The sequence below is a fragment of the Neopsephotus bourkii genome, unplaced genomic scaffold, assembly GCF_033783945.1.
Source record: "Neopsephotus bourkii isolate Nb327-2 ecotype Australia unplaced genomic scaffold, CSIRO-AGI_Nbou_v1 NB_1052, whole genome shotgun sequence".
Taxonomy (NCBI): Eukaryota; Metazoa; Chordata; class Aves; order Psittaciformes; family Psittacidae; genus Neopsephotus; species Neopsephotus bourkii.
Window position 1 is genome coordinate 1,959,085 of NW_026901541.1, and position 27,115 is coordinate 1,986,199.

General features: G+C 38.6%; 1 protein-coding gene across 1 annotated transcript; it reads right to left on the bottom strand.

Annotated features, from left to right (window-relative positions):
* Window positions 1-899: 899 nt before the first annotated feature.
* On the bottom strand, window positions 900-26,877 carry GPR180 (G protein-coupled receptor 180). The gene is made up of 9 exons (XM_061361097.1): window positions 26,697-26,877; window positions 23,890-24,048; window positions 20,514-20,708; window positions 16,804-16,984; window positions 16,551-16,600; window positions 13,331-13,488; window positions 7,036-7,227; window positions 6,601-6,678; window positions 900-4,922 (listed from the first exon to the last, which is right to left on the bottom strand). Exons 1-9 carry the CDS (start codon window positions 26,833-26,835, stop codon window positions 4,764-4,766), a joined length of 1,311 nt encoding a protein of 436 aa, XP_061217081.1. The 5' UTR covers window positions 26,836-26,877; the 3' UTR covers window positions 900-4,763.
* Window positions 26,878-27,115: the final 238 nt, after the last annotated feature.

The following is a 27,115-nucleotide window of genomic DNA, read 5'->3' on the forward strand; positions in this document are numbered from 1 at the left end:
GCACAACTGACCCTGTTAAATCTGAAATACTTTAAAGCAGCCAGTTTTCCTCTTCCTGAACCCCCCCCCTCCTGATGCTGCTGTAAAGAGCTGTTCAGGGAAGGGACAGGCCAATCCTTAGCACTCAAAATGCAGCAGAAGACATACAGGAGAGTGAGATGGAGGAGTTTCAAGGCTGATAGTTCGCAATAGACTGACTGACCTTGCAGCTGCTCTCCTAAAGGGGATCTTGCTCCTCTTTAATGTGCCTTTCCTACCCTGTCCCCAAGCAGCAGTACTGGTACTCATCAAATCCTGATGACCTGGTTAAGTGAGCTAAACAACGTTTTGTTTTTCTTCTGCTGCTGCTAATGGCTGAGTTTTCTACTCATTTAACTCCTCAGCTCTATCTCCCTTAAACTGCTAGGTGACAGCCAGTGCCAGTTCAAGGGGAAGCCAGGGCAGTGTGTGGCCAGGGAAACAGGGACACTCTTTTTTCTAGGCAGCTAGCAGCCCAGATTAGCTGCGATGTCAACCCACGCCCTCAGGTCTGATGGCGAGGGAGACTAAAGACATGATAGAGAGGGTGAAGGAGAGGCAGGAAAAGCGCGAAATCAAAACAGAGGAAGGATAAAGAGAGTACGCATACTAGATGCAAAGTAGGGGCTGGACTGTGAGTGTTGATCGTGGGAACAGATGGAGAGATAGAGAAATGACACCCATTACACTCAAAGTCATATGTATGAGAGAGGGGAGGGCAGAAACAGCATGGTGGGAGAGATGGAATTCACACAACAGGAAAAAGATCTGCAGAAAATAATGGTTTAAGAAAAACTGGAATTAGGACTTACTGTTCACTGGAAATTCACGGCCTAGTTGTATCAGTGCGCTTAGGAAAGAACCATCCTTTGAAAACCAGCTCAATACTTTCTCTTTTAATGTCTGACATTTGCAAGGATCACCTGCTCTTTGTACATTGCATAGTCACACAAGAAGAATTAAAAGGTACAGCATCAGCTTTGGCCAGCCTAATAAACACTGGATTAACTAGAGGCATAACATTGCACACAATAAACTAGAGCCAAATAAAATATTCTTCCAGTTCTGTAGAGGCTCAAGATGCAAACAAAAAGATTTTGATACTTCCATGGCTCTCCATTGGCACATGAACCAGCAAGGAATATTCATTAGACCTGACTATAAATGTTTATCTTGTGTGGGAGGTCTTAGTATAGCAATATGTATTAGAAACTTGATATTTTTCCAATCAAACCTTCCCACTTCCATCTACATATATTTAATTGTAAATATTAATTTTCCTACCTGAAGCACTTTAAATAAATGTACAATAACCACATTCTACACAGAAGATGAGTGAATAGCTTAAGGAGACTTGTGATGAGCCCTAGCACCGCTCCATCCTCCACACAGCTGGTCCAGAGCAATGCAGGATGATCCCTCCTGCCAGCTTGTGGGGGGTCTCATAGACCAAGTCGATGATCTCACCCTCGTTTCTCCTGAACTGGGATACTTTCCCCCAGACCAACCAATCACAGTTGATGCAAACTGGCATCTATACCAGTGGAAAGGTGACGGCTGGTAAGAAGGTGCCCCCTCACACACAGAAGTGGGTTTCTTCGGAGCACAACCAACTTCAATTTACACTTTTCTGAGCACTGAAATATGCCAGCAATAGAATTAATGTAACTGCAGCTTCAAAACAGAACTGCAGAATGCACAGAAACTCTCAAGTGAGGTGTTGTCATCTGACCTCAACTGAACAGTGCTGCACAGTGCTGCCTTAGGGGAGAACACCCCTTGCAGTGGTGAGGTGGCAGGAGCCCAGAGCTGCCCTAGCTCTCTGCGAGAATTCCCTGAATACATGGCACCTTTCAGCAGGCACAAATCCACACCACCTATGCACTGGGGCTATGGGCATACTGCAGGAGTGTTTTTGACCGCTGCTGTCACCCAACGCACAGTTGACACAGAGTGCATCACAAGTTCCTCCGATGTATGCAAAAGCCCCAGTTTGTGACAGGAAACATACTTTTTTCTTCATGATGAGAAGCACATTTTAGAAAAAGAGAAAGAAAGTTTTCCAGGCAAGATGCACTGATTGAAGACAACTGAAAAAAGGCTGGAAGCTATTCTTTCAAGATGAGGTTATGAAACCAAATTGATAAAATGGGTAACTGTGAATAAGCATGAAAAAAGCAATGTCTTATCAGCTGGTTTCATAGGAGATGTAAGTTGGGAAGAAGAGATAGGCTTTCACATACTCAAAACCACTCTTCAGGCACGATCCAAAGGCAGTTAAGCTAGCTAGAGACCAGGTGAGGATGAAGCTTCGTAAATTAGTCATACTTGAAGCCTTCCCCCAAGATATCCTGTACTGAATCAACTAACACCTTGAATATTATTGCAGTCATACTGACCTACTGCTACACATTAATGATTTAGTAACATAAAACTGGGGAGTGCTGGTACTGAAAGAACACTAACAGACCCTGGGTAGAAACACGTCCTTTGTACTGCTTACCATTAGGAAGCCATATTTAATTGCCAGAGTTACATTAATAGCAAAATTAAAATTCTATTTTCAATGTCAAAACTAAGAGGATAATGTCACCGGATGACTTACGGGGCAATCTGCAAAAGATTAAGAGACAACATCTTATGCTTTGTATTTACAATCAGACTGACTATGAATTCATTTTATGAGTTGTTGTAGGGTGTATTTATAAGGTGAAATTAAGGTATCATTTACCTTAATACTGACTGACTGAAGTGAGGGACTACAGGAAGAAAAAAAAAACACTTCTGGAGAATAAAGCAAATAGTGTCCTTCTGAAAGTCACATACTTTTTTTTCTGCATAGGTTAGAACTTTTATCATAACGGATCGTAAACTGTAAAGTAGTTCTTGTGTCTATCAGAAAATTCTATTTTATGTGTGAATTTCATGTCTTACACATGAGCACAGATAGAACTCTTCTACTGCATTATTGGAGACTTATCAAAAAACAGGATGCTTTTTTCTTGCAAAGATGAAAAGTACAGAGATAAGCAGGAAAATAAAGACTGAAGTTTAACCAATAATATTTTTGTGTGGTTATCAGAGGAATGTAATAATTAATCTTTTAATCATTCTGAAGATTGTGTGAAATCATAATATCTCATCTTTTCCAGCCTCAACCTGCCATTCTTAATCTGAATTACAAACAATAAGAAAGGAGATGATTTAATGAGCAACTTTGTCATGTTGCCATTTTGCCTTAGTCAAAGGCAAATGTCTAGTTTTGCCTCTAAACTAAAATGGAATAGACTTGAACTATGCTTACAACTGAGGCAAACATGAACAGAAAAGTTAGGGCTATTTTAAAGCTAGAACCCCGGTGTCTTCACGTTTTCATAGAGACATAACTAAATACACACTGTTAAGAAGAAACAAACATCCATTTACTAGAAAATAAAACCCATTTTGTGAAGAAACACACATGTATGAAAAGAAGTCTAACATTTGACAAATACTAAAGCAAACCCATAAAGAAAGATTTCACTCACAATGGTAACAGGTATGTTCTTATTATGAAGGAAATAAAATGTCAGCATGATTTAATCATAATAAATAGGCACTTCAATAAAGTATACATTTACAATGGCTTTCTGAATACTAGGGCATCACAAAGTAGTATGGCTTTATTACAATGGATGGAAGATGGCAACTACTTAGAACCCAGTGCCAACATGGATTATAACAAATCCAGTGAGTATTTTGTTTTTCAATTATTCATAGAAAATTTAATCCTGATTAAGTATCCTTGGGCAGGAATTCATGGGTAGTTGATGACTGAAACCAACATTTATTTGAAATGCTTCTGTTAATTTAATCTGTGTATATGGCTTAATTATGATTGAATCCTCAATGTAACAGAAATGAATTATATCAGGATTAAAATTCTAGTACCACATCACCCATTCTATTTTCTCTGCCTTTTTTTTTATTTAAAAGATGCAAGCCTGCTGTTTTAAGTATCTTCATGTTGCTATGCCTTCTAAGTGTCAAATACTGTTTAGACCTTCATTACTGGGTTAAATTTGTAGTTACATTTATTAAAAAAAAAAAAAAGAAAAAAAAAAGGCAGATAAACCCTATTTTCCTTCCCCTTAAAATTTTAACCAGTATGAATACTAGTTGCAAAAGTGTCTTTTCTTTTACACCAATAATAACGCAAAGTTTCTCACAGGCAGTTGGGAACGTTTTACATGTGCTTTGTAGAGGACTCCCCTTCTTTTGTTTGCCCTTCTTTTATACTTATATATAAAATACATTTTCTCTAAAGCATGAAAATAAAGGAACTTTTACTCATCATTACACATCACACCAGTTTCACAACTGGCCAATTTCAGACTTTTTTGAGCCTGTATGTTTTAAGAACTGCATTTTGTAAGACATTCAAACCTTGTATTGATACAAAACAAGGACTTTTTTTTGTGTCTTTGAATGAGAGAGAAAAGATTCATTGTACTTCTCCGTGATACAGCTCAACACCACACGCTGCATATAATATTTATGGAATTATTCAAATTATGGATTTTTCTACTCCACAATACTTTCAACAGATCAATCTAGGGAACTTGTCAGACCAAAGGTCTGTGAAGTGCTCTTATATTATTACTCTTTTCCAGTGAAACCAATCTATGACACACCTGTGACAAAAATACCTGTATATTTAAGTCATTATTGCACATTTATTACAGAAGGTACTCTTCCTAAACATCTCAGAAGTGATGTCGATTTTTATGTCCAGAGGATACTGTTAGTGGCAATGTCACTGATGACAGTGAAGATACTTCCCAATATAGACTATGAGATAGAAAAAGTCTGTAGAGGATAACCATGGAGATGCATTGACAGAGGATAACACCCATGGTAATAATCTAGACAAAAGAAAAAAAAAAAAAGTGAAAAAAAAACCCCAACCAAAACCCAACCAAACCCCAACCCAACCTCCACCAAATAACCCACAATAAATTTCTACAGCATACTGTGTAAGTACTTGAGGTCTAACTTTAAACCTTTTAATACTGCTGCACTTACATAGATTTGAACATGAGTCTCAAGTCCAGGATTCAGACTCTCACACCTGGGTGTTTTTAACTTGGTAGGTAGCCCTTGGCAAGTCACATAAGCCTTCTGGCAGTCTCTGTTCTGGGGAATTTCAGACTTGCAATTCACCACCCATGCAGTTTCACAAGCAGAGGTGATGTTTAGATATTCTATTCTTACAACAAACAGAGTTGGGGAGGGGGAGGGAGGAAAAGCCTATAAACACTTTGCACTAACACGGTCACGGAGCTGTGAGGATAGTGATTTATAAGTCTCACTTAGCCAGACCTTTTTTCAGTGTGAATCTCTTCAGGTGTAAAAGATATCTAAGGTGGTATTTATCAAACATATAAAGGTAACTATTGTTTCTGAGAAAGCAGAAGTCTAAGTTTATGTATACAAGACTCTATTAAAATACATGTTTTCCTTACGTAAACATGATATTTACTGATTATATTGAAGTGCATTTAAAGAAGGAAATACAGCTAAATTATCATAGTTCACGTAGGAACTGCAGCTGCACACAATGGTTAAACTTGCTTAAACGCAAGACCGGAGAAATTGCACTCTCTCTTCAGCAAGCTTAAAATCTCAAAACTGCAAAAGTTTCCTTTACTGATCTCTCATGTTCTGTTGCGCTGATGATAACTTAATCAAACAAAAATTAAAAGGCTTATTAGTAGCTTTAGAGGAGCCTTTTTCTCCTTCAATATATATATATTTTAATGAAACAAAGTATTTAATTTACTATATATTTTCAGTGGAACCTTTTTCTTTCCCTTACATATCCTCTATACAAACAAAAGCTCAATTTCTGAACATATCTGCATACAAATGCACAGATGGTTATAACCATAAAGAAAAGAAGCAAACTCTACTCTGGAATGAAGCAGTCAATCACCTGAGAATAGTAGTGCTTTTTATCTGAACGTGGCAGGCTCCACGCACTAGTTCTCTAACTCCCAATATGTTTAAGCAACCAAGAAACCCAGCAAGTCCACCTTTATTTTTAACTGTTTAGCGCTTAACCAAACTACACAGTTGGACAGATTTCTTAATCTAAAGAATACAGTTCAGCTACAGGTTCCCTGACCTATTTAGCCACATAAAGTTTTTAAAGGATGAAGACTAAAAAGCAAACAACAGAAAAAAATCCACTGATTTATCTTTCTACTAGCTTTGTTAAAAGAAACCCCAAGGTGTTTTTAATTAAAAATAAACAAGCAAACAATAAAACAAAACACCCCTCCACATTTTCCTTTGACTTAACAATCTCCCCCCTCTCCCTCCCTTAACCTAGAAATTACTACTCTTAGATGATTCAAACCCTGTATGCCTTTGTAAAATATGACTCACATTAGCATCAATGAGAGCTGTGTGACTAAGACTTTTCAAGTTGCTTTGGGGTCATAAGATTAACCGCCTAAGAGCATGAGTTTGCTAACAAACACCAAACATGAAGAACAACTACTATTCAAATTCCATCTCTTTTATCTTGCCTGTACATACCTTTTCTCTTTGATATTCTCTGAATATTACAGCAATGGTTGCAAGACATGGGTGGCACAAAAACCAGAGAATGCAGGCCTGAAAGAGAAGATGAGTTTAAGTTATAAAATGACTACATGCCAGCTTAGAAGAAAGAAATGACAGTTAGAGGAACTGCATTTACATTTCTGTCTATTTTATGAACCCATTGTTTAATTTTCAATCAACAGAACAAAAACCACACAATGAAAGGTGGGATTTCTGTTTAAAAAAGCTCTCTACTCCTTGTCAAATTAAAACGACTACTCAGAGTTTGATGACAGAGTGCAATTTAATCAAATCAGACACTTAAACATTAACTTTCTTATGGAAGAAGAGAGTTTAGTGCTTCCATCAACTGCATGCCACAATTATATTTACAGCAGAAAGGATCAGTTTCCCTGATGCAACCCATACTTTGGCAAAGGTGATATAGAACTCCCTTTTCAGCGTGCTTCTCTCCACTGTGATGATCTGGTAAAGACCAGCAGCCAGTGATAAAGCTAGGCAAACTCTGAGGCCAATAAGCAGACCGCTTACTAAGCCATGGTGTGAATGGTAGCTGTGGTGATTCGTATCTTCAAACTGCTCCCAGATTAGTAAAAAGCTCTGGAAAAGAACAGCAGCAAAGCACATTTAGAGTAAACAACGTTACACTAAACCTCAATTCATCTTCCCACCACAGATTAAGTTATTCGCACAACTAGTCCCTTGCCTGAACTGCTTTTAGTTTGTCACTTCTCTATTATTACTCCAAGTGCAACTGGCAGGAACAGTCTAACTTCCTGAAATTTGTAACTTCCTAAAAGTTTGACAAGATAAAGTTTCCTTTAATTTGGACAGAAGGAATGTGGCACCTTAGCATAAGATCCCAAATAATCTAGTTAAACATAACCTAGTTAAAAATAATCTAGTGAAGGAGTAGGCCTACCCAGCAGGAAGCCCACTGAAATGATTCCACAGGGCTACAGGGAGGTGTCTCCTTCCACTTCAGATCCACAACCTGTAAAGCTTGTTTCAAAGGCAGGCGACTACGCCTTTTCTTTCAAAATCCTAACAGGATTCACTTTTCTTTTCAAAGATGGGGAAGTAAGAGGGTGGTGCTGCTGCCCCTTTTATACAATAGCCTAAAGGCTCAAGCATTCACCCAGGTTGAACTTGGATCTCCCACAATTCCCTTCTTTGCCTAAAGGATATCCAGCTCACATCTCCCACCTTCTTGGAGAGTGCCGCAACTGCCAGGCTATAGGCTGTTCTTGGGTGGGCCACTCTCCACCCCTTCTATTGAAGCTGTGCCATTGTGGAGAAAAGAATTCAACATCAGCTAGGTCAGAAAGGTGAGTGAGCCTGACTCTGCAAGCCAGCAGCTCAGAAACCTCTGAGGGTCCAGGATAGGGAGCAGCACAGGTTCCAAATACTGTTCCAACATCTGGACAAATGCTCTAGCCAACAGGTAACTACAGAAAAGAAAGTAATCCTTTTAACTTTCAGCACTGCATCCATCTGCTGCAGAACTCGATTTTGTAGGAGCACTGTGAGAAAGAAAATTGATAGATCCTCTAATGAAAACCAGACTAAGAAGTGCCTAAGCTTATGAATCTTAGTTGGGTAGGAGGCAGGCGCCTACTTGCTGCATAAAAAATGGGTTTTGCTGAAGAATACCTTTTTAAGACTTTGGGAATGTTAACGTTATAAATTAGAATACCCATAAAGTTTAGATTCTCCCAGCATCATGTAGCAGCTGAATGGCGTTTTACGACTTGAATATACACTGGAATCCAGTCTACTTACTACACACATCTAACCTGCACTTAGGTTTCAGGTGCCTAATGAAGCAGGCTTTCTGAAGAAGGGTAGGCAAATTCAATTTATGAGTGAGGTAGCTCTGAAGGCCTTCAGAAGCAGACACTGTGTGCCTCAATTTAGAAAACTAAATTAGTCAAATTCCTTCCTGAACACATTCAAAGGTGCTCTCGCTATATTAACTACATAAAGACAAAAAGTTTACTGATATTAACTTAAAAAAATAAAAAATAATAATAAAAAAAATCCACCTGTGCCTTCCAGAGGTGGGTGGCCTTGGGCCTCATCAGTCAAAACAGGATCATTTTTGCTTAGGCTATCCTCAGAGAGTACTCTCACACTTTTCCCTTCCCTTACCTAGGCCATGACATGGGCAAGCATGACTGCTGTCATTTCAGTCATTCCTCAACCACCTGGATGGAAAATGAAAGGATGGGAGAAGGACAGACATGAAGCATGCATGTCTTGAACATCACTGATCACTAGTAAACAATCTGACCAAGAGGCTTCAAATGTCCCCACCATAGCTCTCTATTTCAGAAGCAAACATCTTCAAATGATCACATTACTTGACTGAGAAATCTGTCAGGGGGTAAAACTGAAGTAAGACTAAATGGCTCCTGAAACCCCGAAATACAGTGTAGTGTTTGGTAAAATTGTGTCTGCAATACAAAATTGATGTATTCCTGTCACAGAATTTATTTCAGTCCGGGTAGGATAGGCTTAGGCAACAAGAGTTCTATCGGTTACACAAAAGAACTTTGTAAGCTGTGTTACACTGCACTCTTGTACAGAGCATTTTCCCTTTTGATGTTTACACTTCCCTGGACTGGACACACATAGTCTGAGAAAATAAAGAGCAGAGCTCATGAGGGCTTGAATTTTCCTTAACCTACACCAATAGTAACAACAATGAGGGAAGCCACTTTCATGAGAAGATGACAAAGAGCTGGAGTAAAGGAATCATGAGAACAAAGTCCAAATCCTCATGGGAAAATAGTGTCTGACGGCAGGGTATGCTCTGGACTAGCTGTTTAAAGACTGTAAGCTGTGTAAACAACACAGGAATCAGTTGATCAAAGACTGTGTATAGTAACAGCAATGTAAGATCACAGAAATACAGCTTCCTTCAGTTTCATTAGATTATTCCAAAATAAGCAGAAGGCAGAGACATTAGAGGCAGAGACAGAACCATCCATGCAAGACACTAGAAACTCAGACAATGTGAACATGTGTCACTGCTCTTACTATAAGCTGGGATGGAAGAGGGGGATCCTATAAAAGAGAATTCTTTGCTATGAAGTGATCGTAAGTTACAATGGATTAAGCAATCTGTTCTCAATGAAGGAAGAACTTTCACAGCCAAGCATGACCTCTTTAATTTGCTATGCCTGAGAAACTAAGGTCAGTAAGTCCTGAAGTCTCTTATCTTGATCACAGAAAGGCATGTATCACCTCACTTAGCTGCAATATGAGGAACAAGCTTAAAAAACACCCACACAGCAACCTGCTGAAGTGGCTATCAGGGACATTTTATTTTGTTGGCAATGAGCAGAACTACGTCTGAGCTCTGAGAAGAAATCAAGGGGGGAATTCTAATTGTTATCCCGAAGAACAATTCTGCTTAGGCTGTAGACAAAAGAACTGGATGCACTAGGCAGCTAAAGAGCTGACTCACACTAGCTATGTCCAGCCTTAAAGTCACAACTGCTTCTTTGTAAAGGAGAATGACCATGTCCTTATTTACATAACACACTGTTCAAAATGCCTGACTTCACCTGCACATACTCCTGACCTATGTTGGTTCCCAGTGGACACCAACCACTGGCCAGCATTGGTCTTCCTCTTCAAATGCTAGAAGAATGTTTGCCACAGACATCATCATGATGCTCCAGAAATACAAGCTGAACCTCACATTCATACAGTGAAGAACCAGACACTCTTCCTTTTTTTCATGAGTAAACCATTATGGTAGAACTCCTTGCCTTCGCTATGCTGACACTGACTTTATGGCAAACCAAGATAACATACCAATCTCCATTAAAGGGAGGTTCTCATGAGGCAGATCAGTTTTGAGACACAAGAAGAAGGGGGAAGCAAAAGGGAAATCAAAAGTAGCAGCAAGGCAAAGTGGATTAACTACCTGCTTCTAACCATATCTAGTCCTTGGGTATCTGATGTCATGCAATACCAGTACAGCAAATTGGTTGAGATGTAAGGTCAGAGGTAGAGCTCATTCTGATCACACCTTTGGTGTGTACCTAAGAACCCCTGTGAAGTGTGATGTCTAATGCAGCAAGAATCTATGTCATTTTGGTCAGGTACAAAGTGATCAGCTGTCTTCCCAGAATCACTGCCCCCACTCCAATTGGCCCTGAAAACTGAAACTGCTCATCACACATCCCATCAGGTCTATGTGATGGGAAAGGACTGCCACCAAGAAAGTTCTGAACAAGACTGGTGTCTCAGCAGCAGAGGGTGGAATCTTTCATGAATACAGAGCAGTCGGGGAACCTTTTGTTTGAGGCTGAAATAAAGAACAAGTTAAGGCAAAGGGAGATGATGAATGGCAGACTTGTCCTCTTTTGCAGCTGCAAAGACCACAAGAGATTTGCTGACACCACCTGTAGAAGTGGAATCCTCCACACCTCCACAGTGTAGGCTGTGTCCACCCTACACTGACGGTAACCTGTAAACACAGCTTGGGAAATTGCTATTGTTTCTAAAAGAACAAAAAGAAAGAATCCACAGCATTGGTACAAAGAGGATGAAAAAAACCTTGAAAATTTGCTGAGTAATTGAATCTAGTAGCAAGCAAACAGGGTCAGATAGTTTGCCAGTCAAAATGCAGTAAAGCTGAAGAATAACATATTTTCCCAGACTGTCCACTTGCTTGAGATGAGGACAGGCAGTGAATGGCAATAAAATACGATTCAGTCTTCACCTGCTGTATTAGGGTAATATATGTGGTTTCCAACACCCTCCACTACAAGTCCTCAGAACATCTTTGATCATCCATGTAAGTCTGTCCAAGCTCTGGCAGGGGAGCAAACTGGAAATTCCAGGAAAGAGCAGGATAGAAAGGAGACCATTCTAGATTTTAGTCATTAGAAGTGCTATAGCAGATCCAACACCCACATCAACCTAGACAGACCAGTGAACAACAAAATAATCCAGAGAATGAAGTCATGAGCTCACAATCTTTGATAGGGGCAATGTGGTCTGGAACCTGCACCCTTGCACTCAACAGCAGCATCCTGTATTAAGGAGAAGAAATGCAGCAGAAGGTGTATTTTGTATGTATTTTGTATATATGTACTGAACCATGCGATGAAGAGTATCTTCTCCAGAAGCGGCAAGGATACTCTTGGTGCCAGTGAACTTTTGCTGCAGACAGCAGACACTGAGATGGGTGTGCAAAACCACCCAGACAATGACATACTCCAATATCCATATTCTGTTCCTACAAGACTCCTTCCAAGCCTGACATTCCCACCAGTACCAGGAGATGGGGTAGAGCTGTGGCTTTGTGGAGAAAAGTAAAATAGCCAATGCTCCTGCAGTGCTCAAAAAGCCAACACAAATGTGTAATGGATCAACACTGGGGGAAGCAGCACAGACATATGATACCTTCCCCCATTTTTACCACAAGTAACAATTAAAAAAAAAAGATCAAGCTGATGATACTGTGTCCTTTCCATGTACAGTTAAAAAAGAAACAACAACAAAAAAACTTTTCAGTCTCAAGCGACAAACTACTAACACACCCATGTATGTACAACTGGAGAGACATGAATAAAATACACGTCAGAAGTCTTCTTTACTACCAGCATGTAAAATTTCTGGTGCTAGACGGGTGTCAAAGTAAGGTGGAATGAACCTACCTTTAAAATTCAACAGTCCCACTGACCTTAATAGCCTTTGGTTTATATTCCTAATTAGCAAGAAACATCAGCTCCCAGCTACTCTTAATGTTTTAGCAGTCCACTTATTTAGTTTGGAAGCAGCACTAATTACAGATACTACTCAAATAGCACAAAATCTTCAGTATAATCTCTTCCTCATTACTGTCTCCAGCTTCTCCCTGCTCCTCTTTCTCAATGGGTTTCAGATTCTCTTGCCTTTATGCTGCGATTTAAAAAAATTTGTTTACAAAAGGCACCACGAGGGTTGAAAGATTTCCATTACAATTTACTTTTAAGTTAACTGGTTTACTTGACTTTCTAATTCATACTAATGGAAAATATTTGAATGAAATTATGTGTCAGACCATTTGTATATTTGCAAGACCAATCATGCACATGAACCTTTCCAGAATTCCCTGATATTGACTGCAAAGACCATTAAACATCCTAGGTGAGTGGTTCTAAGAGATGGGCACTGAGGATTTCAAATTTTTTTGTGACAGAATTTCTGACAGCAGCTTTTTTCATTTTTCCTCTCATGCTGCTTGTTGTTACCTTGCACAATGTAGTTCACAACCCCTCAGTTGCACAGATTACAACTATTTATAGGATCACATTATAAACCAGCAAAATTACTGTGCTGAAATCATTCTCTCTCTCTCACCCTTTTTTGTGTGTGTGCAAATCTAGATCATTCCACTGATCTGGTTTACAGCATAATGCTAAAAACAACTGGCACAACTAGAAGCTTGAAAAACTGTGGGAACTTCTTAAGTGGTTTTACTACTGAACAAAAACATACTGTGGAGCTACACCTTAAATTGTTCAAGTAAATAGAAGGTGTTGTTACCTATTAGACATACTGGGTGCACATTATGCTGTGGGTTTTTTTCCAGTCTTGATACTCTCTCCCTCATAAAATATTGAAATTATTTGGTTCTTGGTTCTGTCATACTTAATAGCAGCTGTATATTTCAATATAAGAATGAATATAAAACACAAACCTGTGTAACGACAACTACTACAGCAATGCCAGTAGATGTTGGAGTGGAATCCCACTGAAGAGGTCTGCCATGAGATTTCTTCATTCTGCCTATTGTCCAACCCATACACAGACTCAACAATAAATACAGCATTTGTATCTGTGAGACTATGTCACACACTATTGAAAACAAAAGAAAAATAGTCACAACAAAAATAAAGTTCTTTTCTAAAGCAAAAAGAATGTTTTATATACCCACGAACGAAGGATGGACATTTATGCCTCTCTATCACCTTTAGTCGTAATTTTGACGGTAGTCTGACTAGATGAGATTGTTTTCCCACAAAATGTGGATATTTTGAGTACTTTTCAGTGACAAAACAGACCACTATCAGCTTTTGTCTAGTTATGCTGCAGTTCTGCAACAACACACACACATCCTTCCACGTCCCACTCTTGGGTCAAAGACTTCTGGGCTCAGGAGTCCGTCTGCATAAATATACTTATAAATGCTAAAGAACTAAAATCATATGTATGCTAATCACACTGCAAATATAAAACATGATGAAATTAGCTCCTTTTTTTGCTCTGAAAACCTTTTGTTCAAAAGTCAGATAGTTGCACTGTACTTTAAAGTAATTGCACTGTATATTAAGGATGCAGTAGCTTGCATCAGAAAGCACAAATATTCAGGACAAATTCCACTGTGAGATACTTAAAGGGGAAAATATAATGAATAGCCCTAACACAAAGTTCATTTGGGCCTGTATTTCACCTTATTAAATGCAAACTACCTTTGCTTCATTTTGCTATGTCCATTTTTTCCCTTTGTTTGGGAACAATTAACACATACACCATGAAGTTACATTCTTAATCAGCGTCTCAAACCTGTGTTTGAAGCTCTATCTGAATACAGAAAACCAAGCTAGAATATATTAAAAGTCTTTACTTGTTAGCCTTGCTGAAGTACTCCTAATGGTAGAAAGAACTGAAGATTCTTTCTAGGTGGTTGTTAGCTTTAGACCTGATCAGCTGGGCTGTATTATTAAAGATTAATGCACTTTGACATTTACTAAAAATACTGGAACAGAAAATATTGTCCCTGTACAGAGAGTATTATGCACACAAGGGAAGTATGTTGAATGAAGATCAGCTATAGTATTTCTCTGACAGCAAACACTAGCAAAATATGAATATAAACAGAATTCAGTATGTTATTCCTGGGATATATTGGGTATTCTCACAGTCTGTATGCTTAAATGTTTAAAAATTGTTACGTGAACCAAAGGCATGCCAAACCAGTGTCCCAAATCCAAGCTAGAGAAATGACTGAGCAAATCAGGATGTTCTAGAGAGCATTTTATTTTCTATCACTCCTTAAGATAACTTGCTCTATAAGATATAGCCAGACATCATCTCTCAATCACATCTTGGATACAGATATTGCTCAGCTTCAGTGTGGCAACAATTCAAGTGGATTCCCAGGCAAAATGGTATAAGACAAAAATTCAGCACCAGCTTTAATCTTTGACATCTCATACACCTTGTCAGAAAGTGAGAAGGTCGAAAGAAATTTCTAAAGTTACAATAATCCTCCAGTATCCAGGGTCAGTGTAAAGTCACATGCTACTGAACTGACACCATAGTTATCTGATTTCATCACAATTCATCTTTTTTGCCTATTCAACAGGCATAATAATATTGACTTTCGCATTTCAATCTTACAAAAAAGTAACAGCATTATTTATGATGCTTTTGAGTATTAGCATTACTTGTGTGATTTACACAATTAACTTGAGTGATAAATTAGACCGAGGGTCAGGTCTTTATATATGGTAAAGACTAAGTGATGGTATGAAAATAATAATTGTTTAGGACAGTATCCGAACATGTTTCTAGAAAGCAATTCTGGCACCACTGCAGTGAACAGAAATTCTACCATTTATTTTTAACTTGGATTTCTGTTCTGATATAGGAAAAATGGCAGCACCTTCCACTTTCAAACTACACTTCTTCCTAACAGACATACCTAGAATTGTAATTGACACTGAAGATTTCCACATTTCTATTACTTCACCTCTTCTACTTGTTCAGGAACCATAAACCTTAAAACCAGCAAGGACATCTGAATTTCAGCTTATTGATTAAAAAAAAATAAAATTTATTCTTAATAAACTTTGCCTTAAGCAAGTAAAAGTTGGCTCTTCACTGCAACACTCAGAGAAAATCTAACGTGCAGCTACTCTTTCTGAAGTTCTGGCTGGGTAGTTAATATTGGTTTTCTCACTGTGGAGGAGTTATGACTACCTCCATATTCTTGCTTTAATTTAATTTCAGGAGAAAAGAAGGAAAGGTTAATGCAAGGAGCTGCTAACTCAAAATGTTAAAACAAGAAAGAGGAAATTACTGTGGTGCCAAGTGCCATCAAGAGGCCGTTAATTCCAACTGCAAGCTTCTAAATGAACTAAGGGAAATATTTTTCTGTTTAGGCTGTTAACTCTCCAATGCTATCACATGACCACAGTACTACTTTCTTGAGGTTTTTCAAGCCAATCAAAAGTCTTAGAAAGACCCCCCCGTGCTTCAAAGGTGAAGTACAGAAAAAAAAACCCTGAACAACCCCCACCCCAACAGCCCCAACAGCATTTAACCCTGAAGAACACAGCAGGAGTAAATTAGTGCATTTGGGGAAGGGATGTTATAGGAATTAAGCTCCAATGATAACTCAGAATATTTATACAGAGTAGAAAAAAAATATTTTGTTAACATAATGCTTTATATAAGCATTTTTTGCATCATAGGAGTCATATCATTTGTGTTGCAAAAGACTGATGTTTTTTGTTATGACCAATGTTAAATTTGCTAGTGAAATGACACACATCCCATAAAATGTGATTAGGTTTCCTAAAAAACTTCACTATTCTAGCTCATGCAAACTCCATAAAACCCTTTAAGGTACCAAAACATTTACTTATGTGATAGGCACCTATTTCAATGTTTGTAGGAAGGAATCTCCAGACAAGAAAATACTTTAAAAAATCCTAAACAATATCAGAATTGTGTAACTTTAAATGCAGTTACTGTAAACAGAATGAAATCTGTTTTTCAGAAGAGTAACTTTAGTATTTCCAAATTAAATCTAAAAATTTAATTAAAGAATCTAGTGATACTGTACAGTCCAACAATGGCATTTGCTAATGTATTATACAGATTAATGTGTAGAAGTAGACAACCATACTCACATTCTGACAAACTTCCCATAAAAGGTACTCCTATTCCATCTTTAGAATAACTGATGAAAGAATAAAAAGAGTATATTTTTAGGTGAGTCTTACGTGCATGCCCTCTCTTAAAAGTACAGTTAGGCAACAATGTAGTTCTAAAAATTCAGTCCTATGTTTTGTTACAACTGACACAAAAGAGATCATGTACTCATCTTTACAACACAATGTTCTTGAAGTCTCAAGACCTGAAAGTAAAAATAAACAAAGATACCTTGAGAAATGCAGGTAGTTGGCAAGAGCTGAACCAGCCTGCAACAGTAATGCAACTGTCAACACCCTTAGTACAGTATGCATAGGTCCACGCTTCTTAAGTGTTTGCCATAGGGACTGTGCATATATGCAAGCAGTTACGAAGTATGCTAGGACAAGCAGGAAAAAGAACTCATGCAACCCTGTGGGGAAAGAGGAAAAAAAAAAAAGAAAAGAATAAATATGGGTTAGTTTTTGTAAAGAAACGTTGCTACTAGCAGTAAATAACTAAAACTATCTTGGGTATTTTTATAAAATCACGGTGAAATTACATAGTAACTGTCACCTAAAAGTGACAGTACACATAAAATAAGTAAATCCTAGCCTACTTTATCCAAGAAAGTCAATGAATTTTTTCAAAGAGCTATTATTTGATCTGATAAAGTATTTTGTATTCAACAAAAGCTTTGAGTGTAGGAGAGATTCTGTTCAAATAGGAAGAGGTTCGCAGCAATTACTGAAATAGTATGAAGTGGCATACAGCTTCTTGATAAACAGAAAATAAATGTAGCTCATTTGATAAGTCAGAAACATATTTATTAAAGGACTCACTTTTAGCTCTTTCCCCTGCCCCCCTTCAATTTTTAAAGGCATAATCTGAGATGAGAGAAAACCAGAAAAGACTTCTGTTGAATCTATTTAACCACTGGGTGTCACTCTTCCTCCACAGAAAATAGTAAGTCCAAGGAGCACGGTTGACCAAGGCGAAAAATTTTTAGATTAAAGAAAAATGGGACAAAAAATAGCACACTGAGTAAGTTCACAGAATGTTTTTTTTTTCAATTTGAAAAAATGCCCAAAGTTTTTGATATTATTTATAAATCAGAAATCCTCTAATGTTTAGTCTAGAAGTAGTCCAGTAAAATGCTTCCCTGAAGACCTGCATCCTGGCAATCTTTTTTGTTGACTGGAAGCTTTGGAACCCATAATATGAGCTCTCGAAGGGTCAAAACGAGCGAGTGACAAGCAAACATGGGTAAACAGATGTTTCTCACAGAAAATTTGTTTTCCTTCTCCAACCTTCCTTGAAACCAAGTACTGCCCATAAAAATCAGATTCTGAGCAGCATTTTTCCTTCAGCAAGAAAATAACTCTGCAAATAACTTTCAACCAGCTCCACAAACAGATTAGAAACAGTGCAATCATCCACATTTCAATATCTAAGTTGAAAAACATCAGAACTGGGTGAGTTCTGAATAGCTGCTAGTACTGTAACTTCTATGGCTAAACTGAATTATTTTTGACATGCTTATAGTGAAATGAGAGAATAAAAAGCGTAAGGTAGTAAAGATTCCTAAAAACAACAACAAAAAAATATTCTGCTTCTCTTGCATACCTACCCAAAAGCATGATTTATGAATGACAAAATATGCACTTCAGATCAAATCTGCTATTCTTTCTTTTACTTTTTATCTTTCTGCTTCAAAAAACACCCACTGACATTGGCAGGGATTCTGTAGATAAGTTATTTCTCACTATGATGAATGGGTACACATGGAAAACTCTTTAGGAAAATGAACTAGCTTTTAATAAACATTTACGATAGAAAGCTCCTTCCAATCAAAGACAGATTGTGGATGATTGGCACATGATTGAGGATTTAGAGAAAGTTGCACTGAAATACAACTATGAAGAACACAGAAAGGTGATTTTCAACCTGTCTTTAAGTTTCCTGACTTTCAAGGAACCTAGAGTTGACAGAGAAAATAAAACTTATGTACCTTAATCTGAAACACCTAACTTCATCTTCAAAATGCTGTCTACCTCGTCAACTTCCCTTAGAAATCCTAGCTTCCACTGGTGTCATGTCTTATGTAAAAAACCCACTACCATGTAAAATGGTAGAAGATTACTTGCCAGGCTTCCTCTCTCTCAAGGCAAACATCTCACTACGTTACAGTCTCAAATACTTTCCTATACTTTCCTTATAGTCCATTTAATTTTGAGATCTCCTGTGTCAAGCCACACATCTTCAGTGGAACATGACCTAACTAGACCCATCCGTAACTATGCAATTTTTAGCTGCCTGAATGAAAGAACCACGAAATAAAGCTGGATCTTCTCTCTGATACCCTAATGTCCTAAGCTGCACACCTTTCTGGAAAACTGACAATTACTATTCCCCAGAAACGCATTAAAGAAAAACAAGACCAAACTAAACCCCAAAACAAAAAAAAAAAACCAAACCCCAACAACAACCCCCCCCAAAAAACCCCCAAACAAACAAAAAAACCCCAAAGAAACATCCCCCCCCAAAAAAAACCCCAAACAAAAAACCCAAACAAACCAAACATGAAAAGAGAGAGCAAAGGAGACATTAAATTCTCTTCAGTTCTTTGTAAATAGACACAAGCATATAACCTCAGGATTTATGGCCCCGATGCAAGTTTTAACTCTGAATAAACAGAGGTGTTCCTCTGCAACTGTGGAAGAAATGTCGTGTACAGCTCATCCCGTTTCCTACTCGTTATATCTAAACATTTGTATCTAATGCATTTACTCAGTGGGCAAGCTGTTCAGAGTTCTGCTACAAAGAGCTCAAAATCTGCGTATATAATCAATACAGAGCTGAGATACCTCTCTGGGATGTCTGTACACCACTTCTAGTAGCCACACAACGTCTTATAGCTGCTCTGCCTCTTGATTTAGCAAAAGAATACTACTATTGTTTTTTGAGAATTAGTAAATTAACCTTATCAGTTCTGGATATGGATTCACCAAATAAAACCTGCCAACTAAGTCTGCAAATTAAGAAGCACAGTTAAGAAATTAAAGAGACAGGCCAGTCAATTTATAAGCCTTGAAAAATGAATGATTAACAGTGCTAATTTCTTACAGATTCTGCTAAATGTTTCAGGGAATATTTTCTTCCCTCCAGAAAGGGAGCTGCCTTTGACCACGAATAAGAGGAAGGCATATGATTTTAAGCATAGCAATCATGCTCATTCTGGGTATGCAGGCTAAATCTGCATATGAGGGCAGACTAAACATACGGGAGTCTTCCCTTACAACAGACCTAGGTTAGTGACAGGTTGATGAGGCCTCCCAGAGCGCTGTAACTAAGCGCTGTAGAGAAGCAGACACTAGGTTGCTTCAGATAATCCAAACCATACAATTTTATAGGCATTTCTCTCACTGCTGTCTTGAACCACTTCTAAGAAGTTTTTCCTTGCATGTGTAAGGATTAAAAATTGCATTTTTTAAATAAAATAAATTCTGGACTGACAAATACTAAATCTGCAGGTCTGTGACAAAGATACTTCAAGACCTGAACACTGAACTGGCAAAATTTTTTATTGTGCATGTGTTCATGTTGCACAGAATAAAACTTTACACAGCTAATGCATTTAATGAGTTCAATAAAAATCAAAGATTAAATTCACATTCAAGTGGAAATTTACAATTTCAACATAGGAAAAATATCTGTCAACGAAGATAGCTAACACTAACTTTCCTTGTGCATCTGTTCTTCCAGTTAGGCAAGTTTTGGAAAGTCAGTCTAAAGAGTTTTCTGTAATGCTGGAAAACAAAGTTTACTCTCCATGAGAAAGCAGAATATTAAGAGACTCTACCATCCGTTCCCCATACTTCTGCAAGCACAGTTAAGTACTGATTTGTTTGGGTAATCAAATCCTTAACTTACAAATCTAATTTTAAGAAAAAAAATCTTACCAGATTCCCCTGCGCTAAAGTGATCTAATGGATTGCCTTCTGCATCTGGGTTTAGTAAGACCATTTCAAACTGAATATCCTCGGATTCAGAATAATTCTCCTCGCAGGTAAACTTGTCTACATAAAACACATACCATGTTTCTGGATAAGGAATCTGGGACACTGTCAGATTTTGCTCTGTGTGGTTCACAGTCACTTTGGAAGAAAAACAAAAATAGGATTAAATATTTGATTAGTTTGTTTTTTTTAGAAAAGTCATCTTTGAACAAAGATAAAACTGAAACCCACGTCACGATATACCGGTTATAAACAACAAACAGTACCAAACAGTCTTTGCTTTCAAAGCTAGCCATAACACCAGAGATCAGATTTCCAACTTCATCTTTTATTTCAGATGGGTGGAGACAAGAGTTGGTGAGCATACGTGCTTCATTCCATCTCTCAGCTCTTAGACTCACTGGCAGGGCTCCTTTCTGCCACAAGCCAGTAACTTCAGACTGTGTCTCATACATTTAGCACATTTCCGTCCCCTAGTACAGTACCAACAGGACTAGCTATTCCACAGATACTTCTGCAGTGTGAAAAATACCTTTATGAAATTTATTCTGTTCTGTTTTCAAAGATATTTAGAGCACCAAACAGGAACAGCCATGTATGAGCTCAGTAAACAACAGCATGCACGCATTAAAGGTGCAAATTAGCATATTTTACAGCATCTTCCTAAGACCATAACAAATCAGATTATATTTAAAATCAACTAGGCAAGAGTCTGAAGTTTCATCTGCTCAACAGTCTTACCACTGTTTCTCCTAAAAGCAACTATTAACCAAGCACAGTCTCTCCAAAATAAACTTTTGCTGCAAATGAAATCTGTAGCTATGTATGTCTGGATGAAACTGCAAGAACTGCAAATACTATTACACTGATTACTGAACTCGAGTGCTGATCAGTTCAACCATAAATGAAAGCCATCTCTGTAGAAGAAACAACAATATAATGACTGGACTGTAATTATTTAAGCTTAACAGTTTGAAGATAACAATGGCCAAGGCTGAGGAAAAATTTTCATTTAAAAACTACAAAACAAGCTATTTCTGCTTTTTTTACATAAAGGCCTTTCCAAATGAAAACATATTTACAAAACAACCTTTAGCAAACTCATTATCTCTAAACATTTGGTAGGCAAAATTTAGAACTAATTCCTAACTTGAAGCTTACCTTGAAAAACATTTATGTATTTAAATAAACTTGTTTCAACTTCATTATTTTCTGTTATCTAAAGGTGCAAACTGATCAACATTATGATCCATTAAGAAACGTATATTATACATTTCTTTGTAGCAATTGTCATGAAGTACAAATTCAGACACAAGAATCATATAAAAAAAGAAAACTGTTTTAACACAGGTGATTTTTCTTGTTCAGGTAACGATAAGAATGTATTCCATTCTGGAGCTACATATCTTGTCAATCAGATTATACAAAGTGAACCAGCTCCCTTCAAAACAACCAATATTTTTAAAAACACAGATTTTAGATTTCATATGATGCTTAATTCAAATGAAAGGCAAACTGCAGCTGACAGGGTTAGCTTTACTCTCCACCTCAACCCTCAGCTGAGTTCTGACACACTTATTTGCATCAAGCCTAAAGATCACACAGTGTATTTTACCAGTTCTCCATTAAATCTGCAAGCAAACACACAGGAAATGAAGAAAAAATAAAAATGCAACTCATTTTGCCCAAGATCCACAAACAGATCCAACTCACCCTGTAGTCACATCATTCTTAAACACAGTAGAAAACAGCGATACACCACTGGGACAGACAGGAGTGACGGACCAACTGCTAGTCATTTCAGCAGCACTTCATGTTCAGCTCAGATCAAGAGTAAGGGAGCTACATCCTTAGAAGTGACATCTGTGTTAAGATTTCACTGTGACAGCGTTCCAGGAGATCAATTTGTAACTCTAGGGATTCTGGCCGCACAGAGGAAACGTATTTTTAAAAGAAGCTGTATTCATTTAAGATACATTTGAATGAAGTTTCTAATGCTAATTTAATTCCTTAGAGGGAAATTTATGCTTTAAGTGGGTTTCACAACATTACTACCAATAAGTGGTGAAAAAATTATTTCAGTATGTTTATCTTCCAGATACATAACTGGATGCTTCAGTTTTTTACTGTTCTTTTACATTTAGATGGATACTCAAGTTAAGCTTTATCTGATTAGCTTCTCTTTGCTACTGTATTAAAAATTTTCTAACATGTTTTGTACCTCAAAGCATGACAGGTTTGTGCCTTCATGGAAATGAAAATACAATTTAATTTTTGCTTTCTCATCTTTGAAAAATGCCATTTCCATGGAACTGGGGAACAAGACCCTCCTGACAAATGAGAAATGTTCTTTCATAAACAACAGAGTAACAAGATAACCTACCTATTCTGCACTGGTATAATTCCCAGCTCAAATATTAAAAACATATGAATATGAGATTCAGTGTTGAATACCAAATTTTAAAATTAAAGGGTGAAATAACATTAAATGATAACACAGGCAAGATCTAAAGTAATGCACCAAAACCCAGATTAATTATTGCAGGTAACATTACAGACAGGAAAAAAAAGAACCTCTGGAAAAGTAATGATTATAAGGTTGTAAAAGAAAATCTCTGCAGGTACAAAATTACAGCTTTCTACTGTGTACTTGGGCTACATACTCCCACCTCACAAGCATTCATTTCAGAAGTTTAGAGGTAACTGCAGCAGGCTGCCTCTAATTTTTTTCATTCCACTGCAATAAAACACGAACTGTACATTTGTAGTCGCAACTCAAATTGTACATTTGACTGACCCAAGCATTTAGATTCTCAAGTTCTTCAGTTTCATATTACAGTAGTATTCTTTGAAAATTCTTCCCAATACTCAACATTAGCTTTTTTATGGTAAAGTTTGAGGTAAAAAAAAAACCCAACAAACTTTTATTCCAAGCTAAGTTAAAGAAAATCTCTGTACTGAATGAAGAATGAAACTTCAGCCAAACATGTACCCTTTCTGAGCTGTGCACAAGTGAGAGCATGAGGCTAGAACTGCTCATAAAGTTTGGCTGTTTGAACTGAAGCCATTACTAGTCAAGGATTGTTCATTTTGCAGCAGCAAAATAAATCATAACTTGCAAACGAAGTCTTCTGGAGTGATGCGAACAAAGTAATTTTACTTCCCTGTAATAATTCTTAATTACCGAAGGATGAAGTCGTGCTTTTACTTCAGTTGATGTAAAGTCCAAATTCACTGAAGTAAATATGCATAGGTAACTTCAGAAGGTTCTAAATACATAGAAGATTTAATTAGTAGGGGGAAAAAAGTAACAACTCACTTGTCAGCTGAGCTTTGGAGAACTTCTCTGTACAGCTCTGATCTTCGATGCCATTCTGCAGCTTCTGCCATTCCTGTGCTTGAAACAGGTGAAGTCTAGCTGCTTTTGTCACAGCTACTGCTACGTTCTTGATTCTGACACACAGAACAGCATGGTCACCTTGATTTTTAAAAAATAAAATCAACTAATCTGCTTTGATGTCAGTTACAGACAAAAAACTAGTGTGGCATAGAGGTTTTTTTATCAGTAGCAGCACTAAAGCTTCACTTTATTTCCTAAACTTTTACCACTACTTCCCATAAAATTCTTCAAACTCTTTCAGAAAACAATTTGTATATATCTCTAACACAATACTGCATGCACAATTTAACGTGATGATACTTAAACAAACCTTTGCCCTAACCCAAATGTCATTAGCCTTCTCTACTACAGCCTTCCCTACCCCCCCTTTTTTAATACAGAATTTCAGACATTTTATTTATTTCCACCCCAATTTTTATTTTCCCAAGTTAAGTAAAGACAGTGTCTCAAGCAGTTTCAATAACTGGTTCAAAGTCTAGTGCTTTATGACCTCAGTAGCATGATTATGAGCATCATAAAATAGCTCTTGAATCTAATACCAGAAGAAGTTATGTAAATTGGCCTTCATATTAAGGGGTGATTAGAGCTAAAATACTTAATTGTAGATGACAGACATCAAATTGATACAAAGAAAATCAAACTTCAAAAGTGTTCTCTAATGTGTCAGTGTACCTATAGGCTGCATCTTGGCCTAGAAAAATACTTTAACCACTTTAGAATCAGCTTATTTGACACAATTATCTTGTCTGGGTAATTCCACAATCCTCAAACTTACTTTGATAAATTCTTTCATTATATGCTGCCATATAATTCTTTAATGTAACAGTGTCCTAAATTAGAAGAGGATTTAATGAAGAAAAAAGAATTAGTACTGCAAGAGCATAAATTTACTGAAATTTCAGCAAGCTTTGTATGTTTTTTAAACCGTTAGAGCAATATTCTCTCCCACCTAACCTAGGCACCAGCTGGATGTGAGTCAATGGACTACTACCAGCTTCAAATAAGGCTTTGCCAGGAGTATCTGCTTGTTCAGAACCAGCTGCAATACAGCAGTTCTGAAATAAAATCTCAAAAAAGGTGGTATTCTGGGATCTGTAAAATGTTATATGGACTACAGTTTATCTAAACTGCTAATAAAAGTTATGAAAACTTAACATAAGGCTCTTAAAAAAAGACCTTGTTGGCTTCACTGAGACTGCAAATACATACAGTTGGAGAATAAATTATATTTGAACACCTAAACCAGTCATCTTGAACCTTAACATTCTTTTCTCAGATTTAAGCAATGTTCTTTTCTTTAGACCTATATAGAGCACTTCTACAAATATCTTCTAGGACGGCAATAATTAACTGTTTTCAAGTCACTACTTAGCTATCCCCACCTTATCTATCATCTCTCATTCAGTGCTGGAAGGTCACACTCCAACTCTTAGGGTTTATGTCATGTTTTCCTTCATCCCACTAGATTTTGTTTCTTGCAGACATTTTTGTTTTCCTCTCACAGGACTCCTCCAGTCTGGGAGGAAGCCTGATCTTCATGGTTGTCTTTTGAAGCATTCCACAGACGTTTTGTAGAATCACAGAATCAATTAGGTTTGAAAAGACCTTTGAGATCAAGTACAACCATTACCACAGGACTGTCAATACCACCACTAAACCATGTCACTGAGGGCCTCATCTATCTGTTTTTGAAAACACTTCCAGGGACAGTGATTCCACCACTGCCCTGGGCAGCCTGTTCCAATGCCTGACCACCCCCTCTCCAAAGAAACTGTTCCTAACATCCAATCGAAACCTCTCCAGGCACAGCTTGAGGACATTACCTCTTCTACTCTACTGTCATTTATTACTTAGGAAAAGAGACGAACCCCCACCTCACTACAACCTCCTTTCAGGCTGCTGTAGAGAGCACTAAGGTCCTCACTGAGCTTTCTCTTCTCCAGACTAAACAACCCCAGTTCCTTCAGCTGTTCCTCATAGGACTTATTCTCCAGACCCTTTATCAGTTTCCTCTGCCATGAAGCTAACTAATAGTCTAAGCTACTGAAATACTGAGCCTGTAGGAAAGGCATGCTGATCAGCACAGCCTCGTTGTATATAGCACTCACTAAGCTTGCATCTATTCTGCAAAGTAAAACTTCTGTGTAGCAGTGTCAATTCCAACCTGTATTTGTGCACAGGCTATTTTAACAGGATTCTAGCCTACTGCTAAGCCTCTCAGAACTAACAGTCAAGGGTTACTACTAACGAGGAGTTAACAACACAGGGAAGAAAACCCATCTGGAAGGTATCAGGCGAGAATTTACGTCCTGGTGCACGGTGACACTAAAAACGCCCAGTGACGTGAAACAGCCACGTGCAGGGTCCAGCACAGCGCTCGCCTGATGGAGTTCCAGGGGGGGAAGAATCAGAGATGCATGTCAAAGTTGAAGCGCCCGAGCGCTCCCAGCTACTCCCGCCACGTCAGGCCGCGGCACACGAAAGGCGGCGCGCCGCCCAGCGCCCACAGCGGCATTTTTCCCTTCTCTAGTGAATAGCGGCGCTGCCGGGTTCCTACCAGCTCCTCTTCCGCTGCTTCGAAACGCGGGATCCCGCTCCTGACCCAGCTGCCCCTCCGCTGCCGGCCCGCGGCGCGTATCAGACCTGTTACACACCCCGCCTGAGGCATCCCACCCTAATGCCTCACACCAACAGCTTGCTCCCCGGTTCCTCCCTCGAGCACCCACCGTAGAACTGGAACCGCGCCACCGGCCGCCACGGGTCTCGCCGTGCGGCGGCGCTGGCGAATCCGCCCCGCAGCGTCTTGCCGCCGGCGCCCCACCAGCGGGCGGCGGCGCAGAGGAGCCACAGCAACCGCCACCGCATCCTCGGGACCTGCCGCCGGTGACCGCCCCCAGCCCCAGCTCGCGCCGCACGTCACGTGACAGCCTCCACCTCCCGCCCGGGTTACAAGCGGCCGCTGGACAGCCGAGCGGGAGGGCGGGAGCCGAACGAGAGCCAATGGGAGCCACGCGAGAGGGAGCCGTTGTGGGGAGCCGCCCACTCTAGGCCCCGCCCCGACTACGACGTGTCCGTTGCTGGGTTCGGCCGTAAATTGAGACCCAGCGTCGTAAAATACGACCGTCGCCGTTAAAGGCGGAAGTAA